The sequence below is a fragment of the Vombatus ursinus genome, unplaced genomic scaffold, assembly GCF_900497805.2.
Source record: "Vombatus ursinus unplaced genomic scaffold, bare-nosed wombat genome assembly UNPS02014863.1, whole genome shotgun sequence".
Lineage (NCBI taxonomy): Eukaryota > Metazoa > Chordata > Mammalia > Diprotodontia > Vombatidae > Vombatus > Vombatus ursinus.
This window is the reverse complement of record NW_020954641.1, coordinates 9,140,023-9,165,653: the sequence shown is the minus strand read 5'-3', so window position 1 is coordinate 9,165,653 and position 25,631 is coordinate 9,140,023. Positions and strand designations below refer to the sequence as shown.

General features: G+C 36.8%; 1 protein-coding gene across 5 annotated transcripts in view; it reads left to right on the top strand.

Annotated features, from left to right (window-relative positions):
• RANBP17 (RAN binding protein 17) overlaps positions 1 to 25,631 on the top strand; it is a 329,638-nt gene that overhangs the window by 47,042 nt on the left and 256,965 nt on the right. For all 5 annotated transcript variants that reach the window (XM_027841755.1, XM_027841754.1, XM_027841758.1 and 2 more), the window contains one exon: positions 23,765 to 23,870. In XM_027841755.1, the coding sequence (XP_027697556.1) occupies positions 23,765 to 23,870 (106 nt within the window). The remainder of the gene's footprint in view (positions 1 to 23,764; positions 23,871 to 25,631) is intronic.

The window sequence follows — 25,631 nt, the reverse complement described above, 5'->3', positions numbered from 1 at the left end:
CAGTCAAACAAAATAAATCCACCCAACAGTCATGACCAAAAATATATGTCTCCTCCTACACTTTGAATCTTTTACATTTTTTCTGAGGAGAGGGGTAGCATGTTTCATTATAGGTCTTCTGGAAACATTGTTGGTCATTACTTCCATCAGAGTTCTTCGGTCTTTCAAAGCTGATTTTCTTTACAATGTTGTTGTTCTTCTATCGATTGTTCTACTGCTCCTTTTACTCTGTATCAGTTCATATGAAGCAGGATTCTTTGAAATGATCTTACAATACAATCATATTCCATTATATTCATATACCACAATTTGTTCAGCCATAATACTCAATTGATGGGCACACCTCCCTCCCATTCTAGTTTTTCTTTCTTTTTTCTTTAATTGCTCCAGGTTCAGGAAGATTGATTTGCTTGTGAATATTTCCTTCCTGGTATTATCCTGTCTCTTAAACCACCTAATCTTTGCTTGTTTCCCTACTGAATTTGATTAATATAACAAACTGGTTACGTATATATAGGTTTGTGTTCAATCCTCCTTTGTATGTTTCAAATAAGAATGAGGTTTCTCCCCAACCCTTCTTCCATTTTTGTCTACTCTTCTTTTTGCATGGTCCAGTTGTGAGAAACAAGAAGTTCCATCCCCTTCCTCCTTTCTTCACAGTATTTCTTTTCTTTTCCCTCTTTAGACCCAGAACCAATCCACACCCACAAACCTCCCACCCCCAGTTCCTTTTTCCTTTTTTAACTTCCTCGATACTTCTTGAAGACATTAAGGTTCTAAAGGGGCACTTAGTTCTTTTCTCCATTGGCATTTTAGTACTTTATCATTATCCAGTCCCTTCTAGTTGCTCAAATAAATTTAACCTTCTGGGTTTTTCTAGACCCTTGTGTTTTTATTTCTGAGTTCCTATTTAGTTCTGGTCTTTTCATCAGAAATGCTTGAAAGTCTTCTCTTTCATTGCAGCATAAGCAGAACTTGATTTTAAGCCTCTATTTTTGAAATATTTTGCTTCAGTAGCTTCTCTTTTTTCTAATAGAAGCTTCAGGGCCTTATGTGATCCTTGATTCTTATATGTTCCTTGGTATTTGAACTCCTTTCTGGATACTTGCAAAAATTTTTTTCTTTGATAAGGCAGCTGGAGGTTTTGGCTGTGCCATTCCAGAGACTTTTCCTTTGGGGTTTTCTTTGAGAAGATGTTTAGTGGTTTCATTTCATTTTTACTTTGCCCTCTGGCTTTAATATACTTGGGCTATGTTCATTTATGATTTTTTAAAATATAATGTTTAGTCTCTTTAAAAAATCATGACTTTCATTGAGTCTAATGACTCTTAAATTCCCTCTCCTTGGCCTTTTTTTTCAAGATCAGGTGTTTTATGTGTAAAATTTTTACATTTTCTTCTTTTTTCACTATTTCTTGTTTTTTCATGGAGACATTGATTTCTCTTTGATCTCTTCTACTTTTCAGGGAGTCTTTAGAACTTTAGAACTTTTTGTTCTAAAATATTTATTTTCCTTCCATTTCTTTCTTCCAGAGCTTTCATTTCATTTAAAAATACTTCCTTCCTCACTTCTTTTAGATTTTCATGTGGTCTTTGTGGCAAATTACTTTTTTCTTTGAATCTGCTTGAGGTTGTTACAGACTTACTCATTTTTTCTAGGCTTTTTGGGGATTTTCTACATCTAAAATAATTTTTTTTATGCTGCTTGGCAAAATATTTTTTTTAATTTCTTTAGCTTTAATTCTTAACCCGGGTGATTGTTCAGGAGCCTGGTTCTGCCCCATGGTGTTTCGGTGTTGACTTCCACCTGTCAGTGTTAAGCCTCCTTTGGAACTCTGAGATTTGTAGTGCTATATGTTTAGGGCCGTCTCTTACATCTCAGGATTAGAGCACTCTAAACCTTGAAGCCCCTGGGCACCCAGGTTGTTCCCGTCTGGGTTCTGCTGCACTGTGCTGGTTACTACCATTCTCCCAAGGTTTTCATGTCCTGTTTCCAACTGCCCTGAGGCTTTCTCATGGGTGTCCTTTGTTCTTCTGTGTTTGCACACAGAGCCTGTGCAGGCTGTACATGGCCCTGGCCCACCTCTGGCAACAATTGCAGCCTACTGGCTTGTTTGCCTGCACTGACATCTCTCTTTCCTATGGATAAGAAGTAAAGAAAGAGGGAAGGAAGAAGGTGGGGAGGGAGGGAGGAAATAAGGAAGGAAATAAAGAAATTTGTTACATACTTACTATGTTCTAGCCATCATGCTATATACCAGGCATACAAATACAAACAACCAACTGAGTCCCTACCCTCAAGGAGCTAACATTCTTTTGGAGGAAGATAGCACATAAAAGAAAAGGTGGAAAGTGGGGGCGGAAGGCCATGCAGGATTTGAAGCTAATGTCCTGGAAGTGAAATAAACACTTAATTGAGAACAAAATAAGGTGTTAGAATTCAGGATATTCTCTAATTGAGTACCAAGTTTCTGGTGGAATGGAAGTCAGAGTGATGACTTGGGTAGAGGCATCATGGTTTGGAGTTAATGGAGGCTTAGTTAGGGATAGGATCAAGCAAGAGCTCACTTATTAGCATCTGCAAAGCTCCTGGGGTGAAATCTCTGGTGGATAGAGGTGGCATGGTTTGAAGCAGTGCTTGTGAATTGAGATGAAGGGACCAGGGCAAACCTTGAGAGATGACTGGGCCATGGATGATGATCCAGCAAAGGAGACCAAGAAACAGTGTTTGAATGGTAGGAAGAAAACTAGAAGAGGGCAGTTTCACAAAAGCCAAAAAGGAGGATAGTATCCAAGAAGAGGAAATAATAACGGTGTCAGAAATTGCAGAGAGATCAAGAAGGATGAAGAGAGAGAAAAAGCAAATGGATTCAGCAATTATAAGATCACTGGTAATGTTGCAGAGACTAGTTTCAGGTAAGTAGTAGTTATTTCAAACGTCTAAGAAATTAATAGAAGGTGAGAAAGTGGAGGAAATGACTAAATGGCCTTTTAAGAGAATGACTGTGAAAAGAGGGAGAGATACAGGATAATAGTTTGAGAGGATAACTGGGTCAATTGGAAGTTTTTAAGCATAGAGGAAACCTCAGCATGTTTGTTGGCAGGAGAGAAGAGGCCAGGAATTGAGAAGAAATTGAAAGTTTAGAAGGGGTGAGAGTAATGATCATAGAGCAAGCTTCTGTAAGAGACAAGAGAAGTGGAATTAGAGATATAAGTAGAGAGTTTGGCCTAAGCAAAGTGAAGAGCCATATCTTTCCAACAGCCTAGTGCTAAAGAAGAAAGAATAAGATATTGTGAGGTATAATAAAAAAAGAGCAAAGAATTTAGGAGTGATGACCACTTTTTTAGTAAAGTAGGAAGCTAATAGGAAAGGGGAATGGGAATGTTGCTTGGTGCCAAGCAGCAGTAAGGATCTAGAGAAGATTAGGTAACACAAGTGTATAGTGGACTAGGGCTACATGATTGTATAAGGTCTAGTTTTCAGCAGCATATGAGTAGAAGGCAGTAATAATAGCTAATATTTATGTAATATTTTAAGGTTTGAAAAGCTCTTTACATATATTATCTCATTTGATTCCCCCAAGCTACCTGTGAGTTAGTTACTATTATTATTTCCATTTTGCAAATAAGGAAACTGCAGCCAAAAGGTGTTAAGTGACTTGCCCACAGTCACATAGCTGGTAAATGTCTGAAGCAGGATTCAATTCAGGTCTTCCTGACTCCAAGTCCAATATTTTATCCACTAGGCTGCTTAGCTGATTGTAAAAAGCAGATGGTAAAGAAAACCCAAGGTTAGGGTTTGACAAAATATTATAGGAAAAGAGGTCAAGTTATTCAAGAGTAGAGAATAGTGTGTATAGTTAAAGTACTTTATTATATAGTCAAGACTGTGAAGGAGTGAAGATGAGACCAGAGTAGAAACATTGGATTGGCAGAGCAAGGAGGAGTATAGTGATTTAAGATCATAACGATGTTGCTGAAGAGTGAGACGGAGAACAAGGTGCTAGGATACAGAATTTTGGAACATAGTCTAACAGGTATGGGTAATGGTCAAATCAGGACAATCAACAAACATTTATTAAGCTCCTGCTATATGACAGGAACTGTACCAAGCCCTGGAGATTCAAAGAAAGATAAAGGACATTCCCTGTTCTCAAGGATCTTACAGTCTGATGATAGAGACCATGTGCAAACAGTATGTACAAACAAGCTATACCGTGCTTGTGTATGGCTGAGATAGAGTGAAGGTCACCTCATAAAAATTAATAAGGTTGATGAATCAGGAGTTCAGGTTGTCTGAGGGTACAAAATTGAAGTCCCTAAGTGTATGGTCAGGGGTTCAACATAGAGGAATACCATAAGTCAGATACTGAACTTCTTAGAAAGGAGGGAAAATGCCCTAAAAGCCAGTGTATGGCTTTAACAAGGATTTGGATAGAGTGATATAGACTGAATGGCCATTGAAAAAAGGAGAGTTTGCTCTGTAAAAATAGGATAGGGAGGGTCTATATGTGGCAGTGAAGAGCACAAAATTTGTCTACTCCTGGTCAAGTGTGTTGTGAGGCATCAGAGAACACATACCTATTACAGATGACCAGAGCTGCAATATTTTCTGGGAAGGAGGCATTTTTTTTTTGCTGTGGCTAGAAGAAGATTGAGGAAAGTATAAGGGAAGGGAGTATGAGATTTACAAAAAAATGTGTTAATGAAAGAACATAGTACAAAGGGAGGGCAGGGCAGAATAGAGACTTGAGAAGGATTTGGGCCAAGGTAAATGGAGATAAATGAGTGTGACATGATAACAGAGAAAGAGGACTTTAATTTAAGCAGCTTAGAATCACAAGGATTAGATAGGAAAGAAGTAGCAATTTGCTAGCCATAGGTTGGAAATTTCCAGTGGACTAGGGTTCTCACACTCAAGGGTCTTATGATGATGGCCTTGTAGAACTCACTTAGCAGCTAATCTTACCTCTTCCAAAGATGGCAAAAGGTGATGTACAGTCAGAAATACAACATAGTAAGTAGAGCATTGAACTTATAGTCAGGAAGACTTGAGTTCAAATCCAGCCTCAGACACTCACTCGCTATGTAACCTTGAGCAAGTGACTTAACCTTTACTGCCTCATTTTCCTCATCTGAAAAGTGGGGATAATATAACATTTACCTCCCAGCATTGTTGTAAGGGTACAATGAAATAATATTTGTAAAGCAATGTGCAAACCTTAAAGTACTAAATAAATGCTGACTATCATCATCATTATCATCATTAACCTCTTTTTGTTTGCTTGACTCCTAGTTTGACCTCATGCCCTAGGGTCTGTTCCTTGTTGAAGTGCTGGTGGCAAGGAGCCTGGTGTCTAAGATGCATTTGATGATTTTGGAGGGCTGAGTTATTTTTCTCATATAGCTTAGTGAAGCCAACCGTAGTAGGTAGTGCCTCTTCACATGGCAGTATGTTCAAGCTTGTAAATCCAGTCTCTGAGCATTCATTGATAAGGAAGGACTTTGGGGCATCGTTGTGGCAGAACAAGGCAGAATTGATGCAATCTCAATATATTTCTGAATCAAAGATGTTTATAGATTCCAATTTGAGAGCAGCAGTTGATATAGTCCCACTCTTCCAAAACAAGTGATAAAAAAATGATATTAGGTGCCGGGTTAGGATCCTTAGTGTTCATTTAGGACCTCCCCCCTCCCACATGCCCCATCACCAGCTTAGGTGTTCTAGTAATAAGTGGAGGCCTGATGCATTGTGGTAGCCTTCAGTTAGGACAGAGGTCCAAAGCTATAGTTGCTAGAGCGTAAAGAGATCTTCAAACCCACAAAAAGTACATCTTGCCTTAAAAGATAATAAAAACTCTAATCTGAATTCTAAATTCATACACTGTCAAACATTGGAAGGTACTTGAGAGGGCATCCAAGGCAACCTGTACCCTAGTGTGAATTCCTTTTACAACATCCTTGAAGTGATGAAAACTTAAAGTATCCCATTTTACTTTGGCACAGCTTTTATTCTTTCCTAAAAGATTTAAAGTGCTAGTCAATCAGCAAGCATTAAGCACATACTATATTCCAGGTACTGTGCCAACCACTGGAGATACAAAGAGAAAAATTAAATACTCCCTGTCCTCAAGGAGCTTACATTCTAATGGCAGACAGCGTACACACACACACACACATATACATACACAAAAAGTATACAAGGTAATTTGAGGAGTGAGGACATTTGTAGTTGTGTGAATTTGGGAAAGGCTTCATTCTGAAAGTTGAAATTAAACAGTCTTGAAGGAAACCATTAATTCCAAAAAGGGACATGAAGAGGGCATGCATTCTAGACATGGGGGCCAGCTAATATAGAGGCATGAATATGAGAATTGTCTTAGGAACAGTAAGTAGGGCAGTATTGCTGGACTATAGAGTATAGAGAGAAGAGTAAAAATAAAAAGATTAGAAAGGGAGGTAGGGCCAAGATTGCAAAGTAGCAGGAAGTAGTATAGTGAACTTAAATCCCCCCCTTAAATCCTCCAAACAGTTCTAGAAAGCATACCAGGTCTAATCCTAATGAGTAAATTTTTAAAAAAGTTCTTAAGTCATTTTTCCAGGTTGGCGTAGAGAGACAGATAGGAAGGTCTGCAGATACTGGCGATGGGGCCTGGCCAAAAGTGTACTGCAGCCAAAGCATTCTAGTACCAAAGAACAAGTAAGTTGTACACACTAGGCAAGAGGAGATCCTACCCAGACCCATCCCAGGACACCCTAAAACCCATACTGGGGTTCTGTGTTAAAGCAGGTCCCAACTGACAGATGTTTTGTCTGCTACCCAGTTCTAGGTCACAGATTCAGGGTGTACTAGGAGACCTGTGTCTAGGCATGACACTCGTGCATAAATTGCTGCCTTAGCTCCTAGGCTGAAAGGAGCAAATTCAGAAGCAAGGAGCAGTTGTGGGACTTTGATCCCAGGAACAGAGCAAGGTCTCTATTTTAGCTTCTAGTCCGCTCTGAAGATCAGCAGAGTATAACCCCATGTTCCCCTAATTTGCTTAAGATATCACCCTTTATGTATAAATCATGTACCACTTTTGAGCTTATCTTGGTATACAGTGTGAGATGCTAGTCTATATCTAGTTTCAGCCAAACTACTTTTCAGTTTTGTTTTGTTTTTTAGGCAGTTGGGGTTAGTGACTTGCCCAGGGTCACACAGCTAGTAAGTGTCAAGTATTTGGTCTGAGGCCAGATTTGAACTCAGGTCCTCTTGACTTCAGGGCCAATACTCTATCCAGTGCACCACCTAGCTGCCCCTTGCTTTCCAGTTTTCCCAGCAGTCTTTATCAAATAGTGATTTTTTTTTTTGGTCCCAAAATCTTGGCTCTCTGGGCTTGTCACTAGATTACTATGGTCATTTACTTCAGTGTGTTGTATACCTAATCTGTTCCACTGATCCATCACTCTATTTCTTAGCCAATACCACATTATTCTATGATGATTATTGCTTTGTAACACAGTTTGAGATCTGATACTGCTAAGCTACCTTCCTTCACATTTTTTCACTGATTTCCTTGATGTTCTTGACCTTTTGTTCTTCCAGATGAATTTTATTATTATTTTTCCTAGCTCTGTAAAATAATTTTTTGGCAATTTTGATTGGTATGGCACTGTATAAATAAATTAGGTGGAATTGTCATTTTTATTATATTGACTTCTCCTACCCATGAGCAATTAATATTTCTCCGATTGTTTAGATCTGATTTAATTTGTGTGAGAAGTGTTTTGTGGTTGTGTTCATATAATTCTTGGCAGATAGACTCCCAAGTATTTTACGGCAGTTATTTTAAATGTCTCTTCCTACTGGAAATGCTGATGATTTATATAGGTTTATGTTGTATCCTGCAACTTTGCCAGACTTGTTAATTATTTCATCTAGTTTTTCAGTAGATTCTCAGGATTCTCTAAGTATACCATCATATCAGCTACAAAGAGTGACAATTTTGTTTCCTCATTTTCTATTATAATTCCTTCAATCTCTTTTTATTGTCTTATTGCTATGACTAACATTTCTAATACAATAATTGAATAATAGTGGTGATAGTGGGCATCCTTGCTTTGCCCCTGATCTTACTGGAAAGGCTCTTAGCTTAAATCCATTACAGATAATGCTTGTTGATGGTTTTAGACAGATACTAAAGGAAAGCTCCATTTATTCCTATGTTTTCTAGTATTTTTAATAGGAATGAATGTTGTATTTTGTTAAAAGCTTTTTCTGCATCGATTGAGATAATCATGATTTTTGTTAATTTTTGTTATTAATATGGTCATTTATATTGATAGATTTCCTAATATTAAACTAGCCATGCATTCTTGGTGTAAATCTCATCCAGTCATAGTATATGAGCTTTGCAGTATATTGCTGTAATCCCTTGCTAGTGTTTTATTTCAAACCTTTGCATCAATATTCATTAGGGAAATTGGTTTATTGTCTTCTTTCTCTGTTTTTCTTCTTTCTGCTTTAGGTAACAGTTAAATAAATGTCATAAAAATAATTTGGTAGGACTCCTTATTTATCTGTTTTTTTTTCAAATAGTTTATGTAGTATTGGAATTAATAATTTTTTTAAATGTTTGGTAGAATTGACTCATGAATCTATCTGGTCCTGGGAATTTTTTTCTAGGGAGATCATTTGTGGCTTGTTCAATTTATTTTTGTAAGAAAGGGTTATTTAAATATTTTATTTCCTTTTCTGTTAATGTGGGCAGTTTATATTTTCATAAGAATTCATCCATTTCATTTAGATCATCAGTTTTATTGGCATGTAGTTGGGCAAAATAACTCCTAATAATTGCTTTCATTTCCTCTCCATTGGTGAGTTCACCCTTTTCATTTTTGATACTGTTAATTTATTTTTCTTTTTTTTTAAATCAAATTAACCAATGGCTTATCTATTTCTTTGGATTTTTTTTTCATAAAACCAGCCCCTAGTTTTATTTATTACTTCAATAGTTTTCATACTTTCAGTTTTATTAATCTCTCCTTTGATTTTCAGGATTCCTATTTTGGTGCTTAATTGGGAGGTTTTTAATTTGTTCTTTTTCTAGTTTTTGTTTTTGTTTTTGTTTTTTTTTTAGTTAAATGCCCAATTCATTGATCTTCTCTTTCGCTGTTTTATTAATGTAAGCATTTAGAGGTATAGATTTTCCCCTAAGTGCTGTTTTGGCTACATCACATAAATTTTGGTATGTTGTCTTATTGTTGTCTTTCTCTGATGAAATTATTGACTGTTTCTGTGATTTGTTGTTTGGCCCACTGATTTTAAGTTTCCAATTAATTTTTAACCTGTGTTTCTATGGCTCTTTATTGAATACGATTTTTATTGCTTTATGGTCTGAAAAGGATGCATTTAATACTTCTGCTTTTCTGCATTTGGTTGTGAGGTTTTTATGCCCAGATATATGGTCACTTTTCGTGAAGGTGCCATGTACAGCTGAGAAAAAGATATACTCCTTTCTATTCTCACTCAATTTTCTCCAGAGGTCTATCAAAACTAACTTTTCTAAACTTCTATTCATCTCCTTAACTTCTTTCTTATTTATTTTATGTTTAGATTTATCTAGTTCTGAGGGGGACGTTGAGGTCCTCCACTGGTATAGTTTTACAGTCTGTTTCATCCTGTAACTCGTTTAAATTTTCCTTTAAGAATTAGGATGCTGTGCCATTTGATGCATATATGTTTAGTACTGATATTACTTCATTATTTATGGCACCTTTTGGCAAAACTTATCTCTTTTAATTAGTTCTATTTTTGCTTTTGATTTGCCTGAGATCATTATTGCTACTTCTGTTTTGTTTTTGTCTTTCTCTTTTTGTTTTGTTTACCTCAACTGAAGCATAGTAGATTCTGCTCTGCCTCCTTGTTTTTACTCTGTTTCAAGTGTGTTTCTTGTAAACAGTATATTGTTGGATTCTGGTTTTTAATCCATTTTGTTATCTGCTTCTGTTTTATGGGTGAGCTCATCCCATTCACATTCACAGTTAGGATCATTAATTGTGTATTTACCTTTATCCTCTTTTCCCCCTATTTATCCTTCCTTTTTATACTCTGTTCCTCCTCAAAAGTATGTTTTTGATTATGACTTTCAGGGAGTCCAGTGATTCTGACATTGTCTCTCCTGGATCTATTTTCAGGTCAGTTGTTTTGCAATAAGGTATTTTACATTTTCTTCTATTTTTTTTCATTCTTTTAAATTTGTTTGATTGATTCTTGATGTCTCATAGAGTCACTAGTTCCCACGTGCCCATTTCTAACTTTTAAGGAGTTGTTTTCGTCAGTTAGCTTTTGTACTACTTTTTTCATTTTGCCAATTGTACTTTTTAAAGAGTTGTTTTATTCAGTGAATTTTTGTTATCTCCTTTTCCATTTGGCCAATTCTACTTTTTAAGCAGTTGTTTTCTTTTTCCAAGCTGTTGATTCTTTCTTCACTTTCATTTCTTTTCCCAGTTTTTCTTCTACTTCTTTTATATGATTTTTAAACTCCTTTTTGAGCTCTTCCATGAGCTCTTTCTGGGCTTGAGACCACTTCATGTTTTTCTTTGAGGTTTTGCCCATAGATGTTTTGACATTTTTGTCCTCTTCTGAGTTTGTGACTTGATCTTCCCTGTCACCATAATAATTTTCTGTGGTCAGATTCTTTTTTTTTTCTTTCCTCATCTTTTTTGGCCTTTCTCCTTTCTTTAAAATTTGAGCTCTGCTCTTGAGGTGAAAGGGGCACTGTCTCAGGCTTCTTATGCCAGAGGCTACAGGCCCTGGCTGTTTACCTGGTGCTCCAGTGATGTTACTCTGAGAGACCCTCATGTCTGGTGCTGGGTTAAGGGGTTGGGGTGGGGGTAGCTGGCACTGCTGGAGGTTGTAGGAGTCTGGCGGCTCACCAAGTGCTGAGCTGGAGTCCTAGTGCTTGTATCTGGTGTGTGCTGAGGCCAGTGGGGTATTTCTGTGCTTTTCCAGGGAAGTGAGGGGAGCAATTACGGGGGGTTACACTGAAGCACATCAAAGTCTGACTGCTAGAAGCTGCCTGTTTTCCTGGGGCTATGCTGAAGCATGTGGTGGTTCTTGGAGCTGGAGTCTGCCTGTTCTGGCTATGGTGAGGCACATGGTGAGTCCTGGTGTTGGTGTTAGCCTTTTCCACCACACTGGGGCTCAGGATCTCCCACTGGTTTGCTGAGGTGGGGCTTGCCGCTGGCTTGGTGGGACACTTCCTGTCTTGGATTGTGTTCCCCTTTTACCTAAATGAGGCCTTTCTTGCCAATTCACAAGTTTCTTGGGCTAGACGATTGTTTCACCTCATCTTTTTGCTGGTTCTGCTGTTCCCAGGATTTGTTTTGGGGCACTATTTTATGGTTTTTGGGAGGTGACTATGGGAAGAGTTACAGTGATTTGCTGCTTACTCTGCCAGTCTTGGGTCCTGGAAGTCCCACCTCCATTGTTAAAGCTCTTCCTTTTACAACTCTTTTTTTTTAAATTAATTCATCCAACTGTAGTTTTCAACATTCACCTTCACAAGATTTTGAGTTCCAAATTTTCTCCCCATTTCTCCCCTCCCCCACCCCAAGATGGTGTGCATTCTGAATACGACTTCCCCCAATATGACCTCCTTTCTATCACCCCACCGCCTTCTCTTATCCTCTTCCCCTTTTATTTTCCTGTAGAGCAGGATAGATTTCTGTACCACATTGCCTGTATATCTTATTTCCCTGTTGCATGTAAAAACTATTTTTAGGGGCAGCTGGGGGCACAGTGGATAGGGCACCAGCCCTGGAGTCAGGAGAACCTGAGTTCAAATGTGGTCCCAGACCAGACACTTGACACTGACCAGCTGTGTGACCCTGGGCAAGCCACTCAACCCCAGTTGCCTTGCCCAAAAAAAAAAATAACCAAAAAAAACCCCACAATTTTTAACATTTGTTTTTAAAACTTTGGGTTCCAAATTCTCTCCCTTTCTCCCTCCCCACCCACCCTCATTGAGAAGGTAGGCAACTCAATACAGGTTATACATGTGTAGTCATGCAAAACACTTCTATAATATTCATCTTGTGAAAAACTAACTATATTTCCCTCCATCCTGTCCCGATCCTCATTTATTCTATTCTCTCCTTTGACCCTATCCTTCCTCGAAAGTGTTTGCTTCTGATTACCCCCTCCCACAATCTGCCCTCCCTTCTAACATTATCCCTTTCTTATCCCCTTCCCCCCTATTTTCCTGTAGGGTAAGATAGATTTCCATATCCAATTGAGTATGTATGTTATTCCCTCCTTAGGCCAAATCTGATAAGAGTAAGATTCACTCATTCCCTCTCACCTCCCCTCACTTCCCCTCCACTGTAAAAGCTTTTTCTTGTCTATTTTATGTGAGATAATTTACCCATTCTACCTCTCACTTTCTCCTTCTCCCAGTATAATCCTCTCTAACCCCTTAATTTTATGTTTTAGGTGTCATCCCTTCATCTTCAATTCACCCTGTGCCCTCTGCCTATGCATACACACACACACACACACACACACACACATACACACATATGTATATATATAAATTTTCCTTCCAACTACCCTAATACTGAGAAAAGTCTCATGAGGTACAAATATCATCTTTCTGTGTAGGAATGTAAACAGTTCAACTTTATGATTTCTCTTTCTTGTTTACCTTTTCATGCTTCTCTTCAGTCTTGTATTTGAAAATCAGATTTTCTGTTCAGCTCTGGTCTTTTCATCAAGAATGCTTGAAAGTCTTCTATTTCATTGAATGTCCATTTTTTCCCCTGAAGGATTATACTCAGTTTTGCTGGGTAGGTGAGACTTGGCTATAATCCTAGGTCCCTTGACCTCTAGAATATCATATTCCAAGCCCTCTAATCCCTGCATGTAGAAGATGCTAAATCTTGTGTTATCTTGATTGTGTTTCTACAATACTTGAATTATTTCTTTCTGGCTGCTTGCAATATTCTCTTTGACCTGGGAACTCTGGAAATTGGCTATAATATTCCTGGCAATTTTTATTTTGGGATCTCTCTCAGGAGGTGATCGGTGGATTCTTTCAATTTTTATTTTACCCTCTGGTTCTAGAACATCAGGACAGTTTTCCTTGATAATTTGTTGAAAGATGATGTCTAGGCTCTTTTTTTGATCATGGCTTTCAGGTAGTCCAATAATTTTTAAATTATCTCTCTTGGATCAGGTCAATTGTTTTTCCAATGAGATATTTCACATTGTCTTCTATTTTTTCATTCTTTTGGTTTTGTTTTATAATTTCTTGATATTAGCTTCCATTTGCTCCATTCTAGTTTTTAAGGAATTATTTTCTTCAGTGAGCTTTTGGACTTCCTTTTCCATTTGACCAATTCTGCTTTTTAAGGCATTCTTCTCCTCATTGGCTTTTTGGACCTCTTTTGCCATTTGGGTTAGGCTATTTTTTAAGGTGTTATTTTCTTCAGTTTTTTTTTTTTAGTCTCCTTTAGCAAGCATGATTTTCTTGTAGCACTATAATTTTTCTTTCCAGTTTATCCTCTACTTCTCTCACTTGCTTCTCAAAATCCTTTTTGAGCTCTTCCATGGCCTGGCTCTGATTCATATTTTTCTTGGAGGCTTTGGATGTAGGAGCTTGACTTTGTTGTCTTCTTCTGGTTGTATGTTTTATCTTCTTTGTCACCAAAGTAAGATTCTATGGTCTGAGTTTTTTTCATGCTGTTTGCTCATGATCCCAGCAATTACTTGAGTTTTAAATGCTTTGTTAAAGTAGGGGTCTGCTTCCAGTGTGGAGAATTTACTGTCCCAAGCTTCAGGGGTTTTGTGTAGCTGTTTTCAGAGATACTTCTAGGGACCCGTAAGTTTTCAGTCTTCCAAGGTGGTATGATCAAGGGCAAGGTGTTTACTCCTTTCCTGGCCTTGGCTCTGGTCTATGAGTGACCACAAGCACTCTTTTCTGCCTTAGAACTGTGAGAAGGATTCCCTTTCCACCCACCAGCACTCCTCCTTGCCCCAGGACCGCCACCCAGGACTTCGACCCAGATCCAAGCAGGGGCAAAGCAAGAGAATCCTGCCTCAGCACCAGCAAAGAGATCCCTGCAGTCCCCCTGTGATCAGCCACTCAATCCCCCCACCATCTATAGGCTGAAAGTAGCTACCGCCCCGGGGCTACACCAGGGCTAGGGCTGGACCATGCTCTTCTCTCACCCAGGTCTGATAGACGTTTCCTACTGACCTTCTAAGTTGTCTTTGACATTTGTGGGTTGAGAAGTCTAGAAACCAATACAACTGCTGGTGATTCAGTCCCCTGAGGTCTGCGCTCCAGGTTCACTGAGGTCCTTTCTTTGCCTGCGTGACCCATGCTGAACTGTGCTCCTCTCCCAGCCCGGCACATTAGACCTTTCCTGTCAACCATCCAGGTTGTCTTGGGCTGGAAATTTGTGTCACTCTGTCTTTTGGTGGGTTCTATTGCTTTAGAATTTGTTTAGAGCCATTTTTTACAGGTATTTGGAGGGGTTTGAGGGAGAGCTCAAGCAAGTCACTGCTTTTACTCTGCCATCTTGGCTCCACCCCGCCCCCAACTCTTCTGTGAGATGATCTTTCCTATTATTCCTGTCGCTCCTTCTCCAAGTATATCTCTCTTTCTCATTTCTTAATTTAAAAAAAATCAAATTACCTATGCCCTCTGTCTATGTATACTCTGTCTAACTGCCCTAATAATTATAAAGTTTTTAGGAGTAGAGGAATGTCAACAGTTTAACCTTATTGAATCTCTTAAGATTTCTCTTTCATGTTTTACCTTTTTGTGCTCATCTTGAGTTTTATGTTTGAAACTCACATTTTCTATTTAGTTCCGATATTTTCATCAAGAATGCTGGAAAGTTCTCTATTTCATTAAATATCCATTTTTTTCCCCAAAGGATTATACCCAATTTTGTTTGATAGGTTATTCTTGGTTGTAATCCTAGCTCCTTTGCCTTCAGGAATATCATATTCCGTGCCCTCTCATCTTTTAATGTGGCAGCTGCTAAATCTTGTGTGATCCTAACTCTGACTCTGTGATATTTGAATTGTTTCTTTCCTTCTGCTTGTAATATTCTCTCCTTGACCTAGGAGCTCTGGAATTTAGCTTTAATATTCCTGGAATTTCTCGTTTTGGGGTCTCTTTCAGGAAGTGGTTGATGAGTTCTATCTTACCCTCTGGTTCTAAGATATTGGGGCAGTTTTTCTTGATAATTTCTTGTCTATTTTTTTATCATGGCTTTCAGGCTGATCCAATAATTCTTAAATTATTTCTTCTGGATCTATTTTCCAGGCCAGTTGTTTTTCTATGAGATATTTCACATTGTCTTCTATTTTTTCTTTCTTTCAATTTTGTTGCATCGTTTCTGGTGTCTCACAGAGTTAATACTTGCCCAGTTCTAATTCTTAAGGAATTGTTTTCTTCAGTGAGTTTTTATACCTCCAGTTCCATTTGACCAATTTTGTTTCTCAAGGAGTTCTTTTCTTCAGTGAATTTTTGTATCTCCCATTTCATTTGGCCAATTCTGCTTTTTAAGAAATTCTCTTCAGTGGATTTTTGTGCCTCTTTTACCATTTGACCAATTCTGTTTTTTAAGGTGTTATTTTCTTTAGTATTTTTATGCTTCTTTTACTAAACAGTTGACTATCTTCATAATTCTCTTGCATCACTCTAATTTCTTCTCCCAATTTTTCTTCCACCCATCTTACTTGATTTCTTTTTGAGCTCTTCTAGGAATTCTTGTGGGTCTGCATCCAATTAATTTTTTTTTCTTGAGGCTTAGCTTGTGGCTGCTTTGCCATTGGTTTTTTTTTCTTCTGAATTTGTGTCTTGAACTTCCCTGTCACTGTGGTAATGTGTTATGATTGAGTTCTTTTTTTTTTGTCCATTTGCTCATTTTTCTAGCCTTTTTGTTAACTTGTAACTTTGTGTTAAAGTTGGGTTTTGTTCCCAGAGTGGAGTGGCACTGTCCAAGCTTCAGTCCTTTCTTGCTTTGTTTTCAGAGCTAGCTCTGGGGATCTGTAAGTTTTCCATGCTTCCAAGGTAGTATTATCTAAAAAGAGTTGTGGTCATTACTTTCCTGGCCTGTGCTCCAGTTTTAACCCAGGAAGGGACAGCCATCAGCATAAGCACTCCTCCTGGCCTTGTGACTGTGACAGCCCCCACTCTTCTTCAGCCTTAATTGCTAGTGCTCTCCTCTGTCTTGGAATTGAGATCAGGGTCCCTACACCACTGTGAACCACTGTAAGCATTCCTCTTCCTGTTGAAACCGTTACCTGGGCCCCTGCTCCCCTATGGCCACAAATGCTATTGCTCCTTTTAGTCCTAGGAATGCAACCCAGAACTGCTTATGGGCAATGAAACAGGCTCCTGAACCCAGCACCAGTAAAGGTCCCCTGCAATCTCCTTCAGCCTCCGACCTCAACAACCCCTAAGTGAGGACTGAGAACTCTCAAAGCTGTTGCTACTGCTGCCGCCAATGCATCCACTCCCAAGGCATGGCCTGAGCTGCCTGAGCTGCGCTCCCTGGGCCCACCACTGCATCTGAGACAGACCTTTTTTGCTGATGTCCTAAATTGTACTGGACTGGAAAATATTTCACCCCACCTTTTGTTGGTTCTGACATTCCAGAATTTGATTTGAAGCGTTATTTTAGAGTTGTTTGGATGGAAATTTGCGAGAGCTTGGTTGAGTGCTTCTCTGCTCTACCATCTTGGCCCTACCTGGAGTTTCTTGAGTGAGGGAGTCCATCCTGTGCTTTTGCAGTTGATTTTTGTATCCAAGTATGATGATCACAGCATTGGAAGAAACTTAAGACACCATCTAGTGCAACATATACTTGAATAAGAAGTTCCTCTGCCATAAAGTGGTCATCTATTCTTTTCTTGAAGAATTCCAAAGAACAGGAATCCACTGCTTCCTAAAACACCAATTCCACTTTTGTTTAGCCTCAATTGTTAGAAAATTTTTCCTTATATAAATCTAAATTTACTTCTTTGTGATTTCAGCACATTACTCCTAGTTATGCCCTCTGAGGCTAAGTAGATCAAGCCTTATCCTTTTTTCACGTGACAGCTTTTCAGATACTTAGACTTGTGTCTCCTTCCCACCCCACCCCCAACCACGTCTTTATATTTATCTCTAAATGTCATCCTTTAAAATTTGAACCTGTCTCTTGTTGAGATCCTCTGGGATCCCATTTCTGTCATTAGACCTCACTTATGATCATCTGCGTACATATTATGCCTTTATCCAACAGAACACAGGGCCATGGGCAAAGGTTTACATTGATCTATGCATGCATGAGTCCAGTCATTATCTACCTAACTGTACTATCATCCAGTCTAAAATTCTACACCTTATTCACAAGAATAACAGAAGAAATTTGATCAAATATCTTGCTGAAATCCAAGTACAGTATGTCTATACCTTCCCTTTTATAGGTCAATCTAGTAACCCTATCAAAAGGACAAATTAGGTTGGTCTCTTCACTGTTGGTCTATCTACATGTTATTTTTTCTAGTAGAATGTTCCTGTTCCTTGAGGACAGAGACTGTTTTCACTTTGTATTTGTATCTACACTATCTAATGTTGTGCTTGGCACATAACAGGCATTTAACAAATGCTTATTGCATGAATTCAATTGAAGATAACTTAGGGAATAATTGTGAGCTTTATGAAAAAAAATCTTCACTTTCCAAAAGAACCTCTTTGGAAGTTAACAAAATAGTGGAAAGACTGGTCTAGGACACTAAACCTTGCAACTAACTAGCCAGGTACATGGAGAAGTTACTTAATTCCTCTGGGCCAAATAACATGATCTCTAAAATATGATTCATTTTGCATACAACTTTTTAGAGATTCTAAAGAGATCCAAACTGTCACTGTTCAGATTCTCAACTAGAACTACTTTTATAAATCACTGGGAGTGGGGAGGGGGCTAAGGAAAATGTATTTTAGGAACTTTTTTTTTTAGAATTGGATTTTACTTTGTCTCAAGTCAGAAAGTCAATTAGTGGACCCCATGAGGTCTTTTGCACTTTATTCAGGAAATCTGTGGTCAGATCAATCCTGTGAAATTATTTTGTATTAGCAAATATTTAATGTAGCTTTAATTTGTATTACCATGTAGTAGTATTCAATTTCTTTTGTGCAGGCTAAACACTTCAGTTAGTGTTGAACAATGAAAATTATATCCCCTCGTTATATGTACTTTAATTTAGATGCTTAATGACTTTTAATGTTGCAAAATAAGTTTATTATTATATTATGATCTCATTTGTATTATATTGTCTTGCTCCTTCATATCTGCAGTGATACGGTCATGGTTTACTAAAACAATAATCCCCAAGAAATAGGTCATTAACAGTAGTTAACGATTACTTGTGATCTATGGTAATGACTGATTTCTTTGGGATTATTGCAGTTATAAACCATAATTACAGATTATTACAGCAATAATTATTTTGTTAAGGAAAAAAATGTTCCCTGCTTGAGAGGCTGCAAAAACAAGTACATTGAACATTTCAGGAGCAACAGAGGATAAAGAAAATTGTGATGGAAATTTTGTCTCATAAAATAAGTTGAGATCTTTACACATGTATACGTAGGGATCAAGTGAGAGCCCTTCAATAAATACTTTTTTTTTTGAAGGTGATATCGTCTAAGATGTATGGGTTCATGGAAACATCTTTTAATTTTGTGGAAGCATTTTAGTAATAAGCTTATTGGTTATAAATTTCTCTTAATGCTTTAAATTTCACTGAATGTTTTAAGTATAAGAAATATCACTATTCATTCAGTTAAATAAGAAAGCTACACATAAAATAAACTTCGACTTTTAGAAGAAAGTATACCTTGTATTTGAAGGGCAGAAGGTTGTTCAGCATTTTGTTATGTCCTTTCCCTTCCATAGTTCTATAGAAAACATTTTTTGTGTGCCTTCTAAATGGATCTATACCCTTTGTCTTTTAAATACCATCTGTTTAAGATTTGAGAGTATTTTGCAAATATTATCTAATAGAATTATCAAATTTCAGAGGTCTTCCTCTGAACAAAAGAGGAACAAAAACATCATCTAGTCTAAGTATCTCATTTTACTTATGGAGAAACTAAGACCCAGAGGAGGTAAGTGACTTACTCACGATCACATAGGTAGTTAGTAAGATAGTTAGGACTAAGGAATATTAATTTAGTTATAATATACATTTTGTGGGTATGAAATCACAAGTAATATTTTATTTTGTGAGGGAATACACCACAGGCATAGTTTATGAGTGGCTAGCTAAAATTTCTTCTTTTTCACCCAGATGCATACATCTTTAGAGAACCATTCTGTGCATCCTTCTTCAGTTCTAAGGAATTATTTTTAAAATACTATTGTTATTGTATATATTGTACATATATCCTATACATCCTTCAAAAAAATTTCTAATTTGGCCCTTGCTAGCCTGGTGCTCTATCATAAGCATCAAAAAGATGTCTCTGTACTTATTAACAACAATAAGAAGGATATTTCTATAGTTTAAGGTTTCCAAAGGATTTTCCCTGCAACCCTGTTAAGTAAGTAATATAAGTATTTTCCTTGTTTTACTTGGGCTTGGGCTCGGAGAAGGTAAATGATTTGCCCATAATCACACAGCTAGTTAGTGTCAGAGTATGGACTTGAATCTAAATTTTCTAAGTCAAAGATCAATTCTTTTTCTACTAGACCATATTACTTCTTCTGGAAGATCTTAGTATATAACCATAGTTTTTGAAGTAGTGTGATTAGTTGACCAAATTTTCACTTTTCAGTGATTTCTTCTGGTTCAATGTACACACAGTCTAAGAGAGAGAACTGTAATAGTGACACATTCTTAGACTAACCAACAAAAATCAAAATTTCACATATATGTAATGGAAAGAACTATTCACATTGGTCTATTTTCAGTCACATTCTTAAGAGTAATGTCATCATTGAATGCCTTGTTGGAAATCCCCAATTTGTAACCAACCCTTTCAATTCATTACTTTTTCTAAGCCAGCAAAAGTGAAAATGAAAAAAATAAAACTGTAGAAGAAAAACCAATAAAATAATATTAACTTAAACATCTGTTTTATGAAGTTATGGAACATATCTAAAAACTAAATAGGTGCACTATGGATAGGAACTGAACCTGTGATTTTATATAAGGAATTCACAGGTAAGGAAACTCCTTCTACGAATACCAATCAGCACTGTCTCTGGGACTTACAAAATCTTGGAGTGCCTAGAGCCCTCAGAGATTTAAATGACCTCTGCAGGGTAACACAGATAATATACATCAAAGGCAGGACTTGAACCCTGGATTCAAGGACAGCTCTCTCTATATGCCATGTTTCTTCCTTTTTCCTAACATACTAGTACACAAATGTGTTTTAAATACCCTTTGACAAGAAGGTATTGTCATCAATACTTCATCATGTTTTGATTCTTAGAAGGTTTTGAATATAATCCTTTGCATTTGTCCAGACATTTTAAACTTTTTTTTAAAAGACCTTTTATTATGCCTTACAAAACTTTTTTTAAAAGGTTTTTTCTTTTTTCTCTTTTCTAGATTTGATATTTCCTTTTACTGCTTCAGAAAAAAGTTGGGTCAAAATGGAAAATTGAAAAATAGAAAATTTAATATCTCCTTAAATATTAACTTTATTTGTTTGCATCATTGGAAGACTAGTATTCAAAAAGTATTTCTAGGAATTACTTCTGTTTATATCAAAATGAGTTATGATTGATAGGAAGACAGTTGACATATACTGTCCTTTTCCTTAGGTGAATACATCTCATAAAACAGGTGTTTTTTTTCCCTTAGGTGAATACATCTCATTAAAAAAAATTAAGAAAAAGTGATGACAGTCTACTACAAGCTGTATTTGCATGGTTTTCTTTGAAGTAAATAACTTTATATGATCATTGGTGCTATGTATAATAAAATGATTTAAAGGAATGGAAAAAAATAATTTCTTATGCTTATCTTTTCCGTTACTGAGAAAGTCATTGCCTTTTACCTAAAGTTATTTATAGGTTTAGTGGCTTTGCATTTGGGCCATTTTTGCAATAGTCTTCAGAAATTGATTGTGGTAGAATTACAAATTGCTTTTAAAGGAAATTTTAAGAAGCATACTATTTTAGAAATTCTGAACCACTATCATCTGACCTTTTGGGGTGCCATCCGCTAGCACCAGGGTCAGCAAAGTATGGCCTCCGGGCAAAATCTAGCTCACAGCCTGTTTCTGTATAGCCTTTGAGATAAAAGTTATTTTTAAACTGAGACCTGTAGGCCATGACCCCTGCTTTAGAATAGAATTCTGAATAACCATCCCTAATTTTTAGTTCTGATACTAACTCTTGAAAAAGTAAGAATCAGTTTCTGCTGATTTTTATATTACCACTGTATTTCTATCACTGATATGTCCAATTGAGTTAAGTTGGTCCATTCATTTTCAACAACATTCATTAGGCATCTAATATGCATTCAGTTTAGGTTATATGAATGATAGATAAGGAATAAGAGACACTGTACCAGCCCTCTAGGGAGTAGCCAGTCTACTTAAATATACAAGAAGTATCATGTAGTTAGAAAATACTGCAAGGTCAGATGTCAAAATGTGTGATAGACACAATAAGTGGTCAAGAAATAATTTTATAATTAGAACCTGCCTGTCATTTGAAATAAACATTAACTATATTATTTAAGGATCCTATGTAACTAGTCTGTTATAGTTGTGCCTGTTTTATAGAAAAGTCAGTGTTGGAAAAATCTAAACCAACAAAACAGATTGAGATGCCTATTTGCATTACAAAAGCATTATTCACTTTACAGAAGGATACACATTGGAGTACTGATAAAGTGATCTGGTAGATTTATGAACATGAAGTACATACAACTATTCAGGGCTTTATTTGTCATCTAAAGTCTTGCTCTGAGCTTATTTTTGAAATATTGTTTACATAAAATTCCATGAAACATTTCATTTTATATTGTGGTCACTTTGAGAATAAGTTATTTTTATTTTGTTATTTGTAAACAATAGAGAAGATAATCTTAGCATCTTTAGGCCTCAGTTTACTCATCTGTAAAATGAGAAGACTGAATGCCATGACCTAACATCTTTTCCCACTTTGAATCTATGGTCTTATAACCTCATATATTAGAAAAAAAATTCCACTAATATTCATCTCTTATGATGATTTTAGGTTTTAATAACTGCTAAGCTGAAGTAAAACTGTCAGCTTCCTTTTTTCTCTTTATGTTCCTATTACATTCTTCCTGCTGTATTTTTTCCTTAATGATTTCTTGCCTGTTTTTATGAGGTTTTATATTCAGACATACCATAAAATAATTCCAAATATACAAGGTGACTTTTGAAGTGCCTTTAGTCCCTACTTGTACTGTCTTCAGTTAAGTTTTTTCATATATTATTTCTCTGTCATGCTCATTATTTTGATTCTATTTTATGAGGTCAAATTAGAGTTGATGGTGTCTTGTCCAATCAATTTCCCTTCACTAATAGTGTGAAGCAGGGCTGCATAAAAGTTTCAGTTTAATTTAATTTGTTTTATTCAGCTCTGCTATGTGATATCCCCAGAATGTAAATACTTATCTAATCCTCCAGGAAGTTTTCTACCTCAATTGCTTAGAGACTATACCAAGGTACACAATGGACACAATGATTAAGGGTTATATACTGATGACTATCACTATTTACAGGAAAATTAGAGAAACTATACGCTTCTGCCTTTCCTCCTTCTAAGTCTTATTTATTAAAACACAGTTTTTCCAAAGTATTAAAATTTGACACCTTTTTGAAGCATTGAAATCGCTAATGTTTTTTACTAGCACAAAAACAATTGATTTTGCCCTGCCAAAATAGCTTTCTTATCTTTTCCACGTTTACTTTGAAAAGGCCACACCAATGATAGCACATTTTGGATATTGTATGTATGCCATGAATTATTCATAAATCACTTAAAATTGGAGAATTTGATAAAATAATGACTGAATTTGTGTCTGCGTATTCAGATGTAAAACCAGATGTTTACTTTTTTTAATACAAGAAATTCCTCAGTCTTTAAATTTATTGCTATGGCAATATGTCCACTGCCTCTTGAAACTGAAATTGAAAGAATTTCAGTGGAAAAATTTGTGATTTCATTGTATTGCTCTTAGTTACCAGTCCAAGATTCCACAACCATTAGCTATTTTTGAAAAATAAAGTTTAAACAATTTTCAGACTATATGAATTGGCACATTGAAAATCTTTGGCCAGTTTAGTGTGTTGGTGCAATGGATGGAACACCAGGCCTGGAGTCAGGAAGACTTGAATTCAGATCTGGCCTCAGACATTTGCTAGTTGTATGACCTTGGGCAAGTCACTTAACCCTGTTTGTCTCAGTTTCCTCATCTGTAAAATGAGCTGGAGAAGGAAATGCCAAACTACTCCATTATCTTTGCCAAGAAAACCCCAAATGCGATCAACAAAGAGTCAGACATGACTGAAATGACCGAGCAGCAACAACAATCACACTTTAAATGTCAAAGAGACAAATACTTTGGAAAATATATAAAAACTAGCAACTTGTCTCTGTCCTCCAAGAACTAAGCTTATGAATAGGTTATTAAAGTCATCTTTTGGGAAGACTGACTCATCCGGTTCAGCTTTACTTTTGAATTTGCTTTTTCTGACTTTCTTTCTTTTCTTTTTCATCAATGTTAGGACGTCTTGCATGGCTGGTATACTTAGTTGGAACTGTTGTAGGAGGAAGACTAACTTACACTAGTACAGATGAACATGATGCAATGGATGGAGAATTATCTTGCCGGTAAGTGGGGAGTTAATTAAAAGAATGTCACACAAAATTAATGTTACCTTTCCTCCAAAACCTCTTTCTTTTCCTCTTAAATTCTGTCTTTCTTTGAATGGCACCACTATTCTCTTAAGCCCTTTATGCTTGAAATTCTACCATCTCTCTTTTTTCTTTTATCTATTTTTTTTTTTTTGGTGAGGCAGTTGGGGCTAAGTAACTTGCCCAGGGTTGCACAGCTAGTCAGTGTTATGTGTCTGAGGTCAGATTTGAACTCAGGTCCTCCTGACTCTAGGGCCAGTGCTCTATCCACTGCGCCACCTAGCTGCCCCCTCTAGCATCTCTCTTGCCTATTTTTTTTCTTCTCTCCTCACAACTAATCAGTAGTACCATTGTATAGATTCTGTCTCCTTAATATTTATCTCCTTTTTCTCCTTATCCTCACCAACCAATGCGTCAAATATTATAATAGTTATAATAGAGATCTAATTGTCCTCCTTTGCTCTTTTCCCACCTTTTGTTATATCCAATTGAATATGTCTAACCATTTTATTGATCAAAAATCATTAATTATTCCTCACTGTTTAATAAAGTCCAACCTCCTTAACCTGGTGTTTTGGTCTGGGCCTGACTCAAACCAGTCCTCTGTACTTTAGAGTCAATATCAGAACAAAATGAGATACTTAATTAGCAAAAAGAGATTTACTTATCCAAAGCAGGAGGATAGGCAATTAGAATAGGCATTAAGAACACTCAGCTGATTCATCTTAGTGAAGCTCCGTTGCTTGAGTTGTCCATTGTGATCCATCAAGCATCAGAAGAGTCTCTAGAGCTCCTTCTCACTATTTTTGTACTCAGGTAACCAAGAAGTGATGGTGACAGCACATTTCTTTAGTCCCCTGAGGCAGCCAAGTTTGGGAGCAGGTCAGGATGTATTGTTCCTACCACTCCTTACCTTCAAGCCAAAAATCCTGCTCATCCTTCAAGACCTCTCTTATTTGACCCAGCAGATTTTCTTGATATGCCCTTGGAAGAAAAGAGTTCTTCTTTCTGGGAAATTTCATAATACTTTTGTACTTACTGCCTTTTATTTTAAACCACACATTCACTTCCAAATTTGTCACTTCTCAATCCCCATCTAGTGAACCCTGTCTTATAACAGACATTAGGAAGAAAAGCAATAAAAAAGCAGTTCAGCAAAACTCTTGCTGACATTTCATGAATTATTCCACACATCCGTTTCTCCTGAAATGAAGGGAGAAAGGCATATTGTTTCAACTTTTCACCAGAACCAAACTTGGTCATTCAAATTACACATTAAGTTTCATGCTGTTGTCCATTATATTTATAATTATGATATATATTGTTTTCACAGTTACAGTTATTTCATTTTGCATCAGTCCATATAACTCTTCTGTACTTCCTTGAATTCTTCATATTCTTCATTTCATATAGCACAATTTTACTCATTATATTCATGTACCACAATTCATTTGGCCATTCCCTAGTCCAAGTGGGCAATGTTTCCAATTCTTTGTTATTACAAAAAGTACAGTTATAAATATTTTAGTGTATGTAGAACTTTTCTTTCTGTCTGACCTTAACTCTTTTTGTGAATATTCCTGGCATTAAGATCTCTTGATCAAACAGAATGAACATTTTTGATGTGATGTGTGTGTGCGTGTGTGTGTGTGTGTGTGTGTGTGTGTGTGTGTGTGTGTGTTCATGTGTTTGTGTTCTTCCTGTTTCATCCAGACTGGAAATACATTGATACAGTGA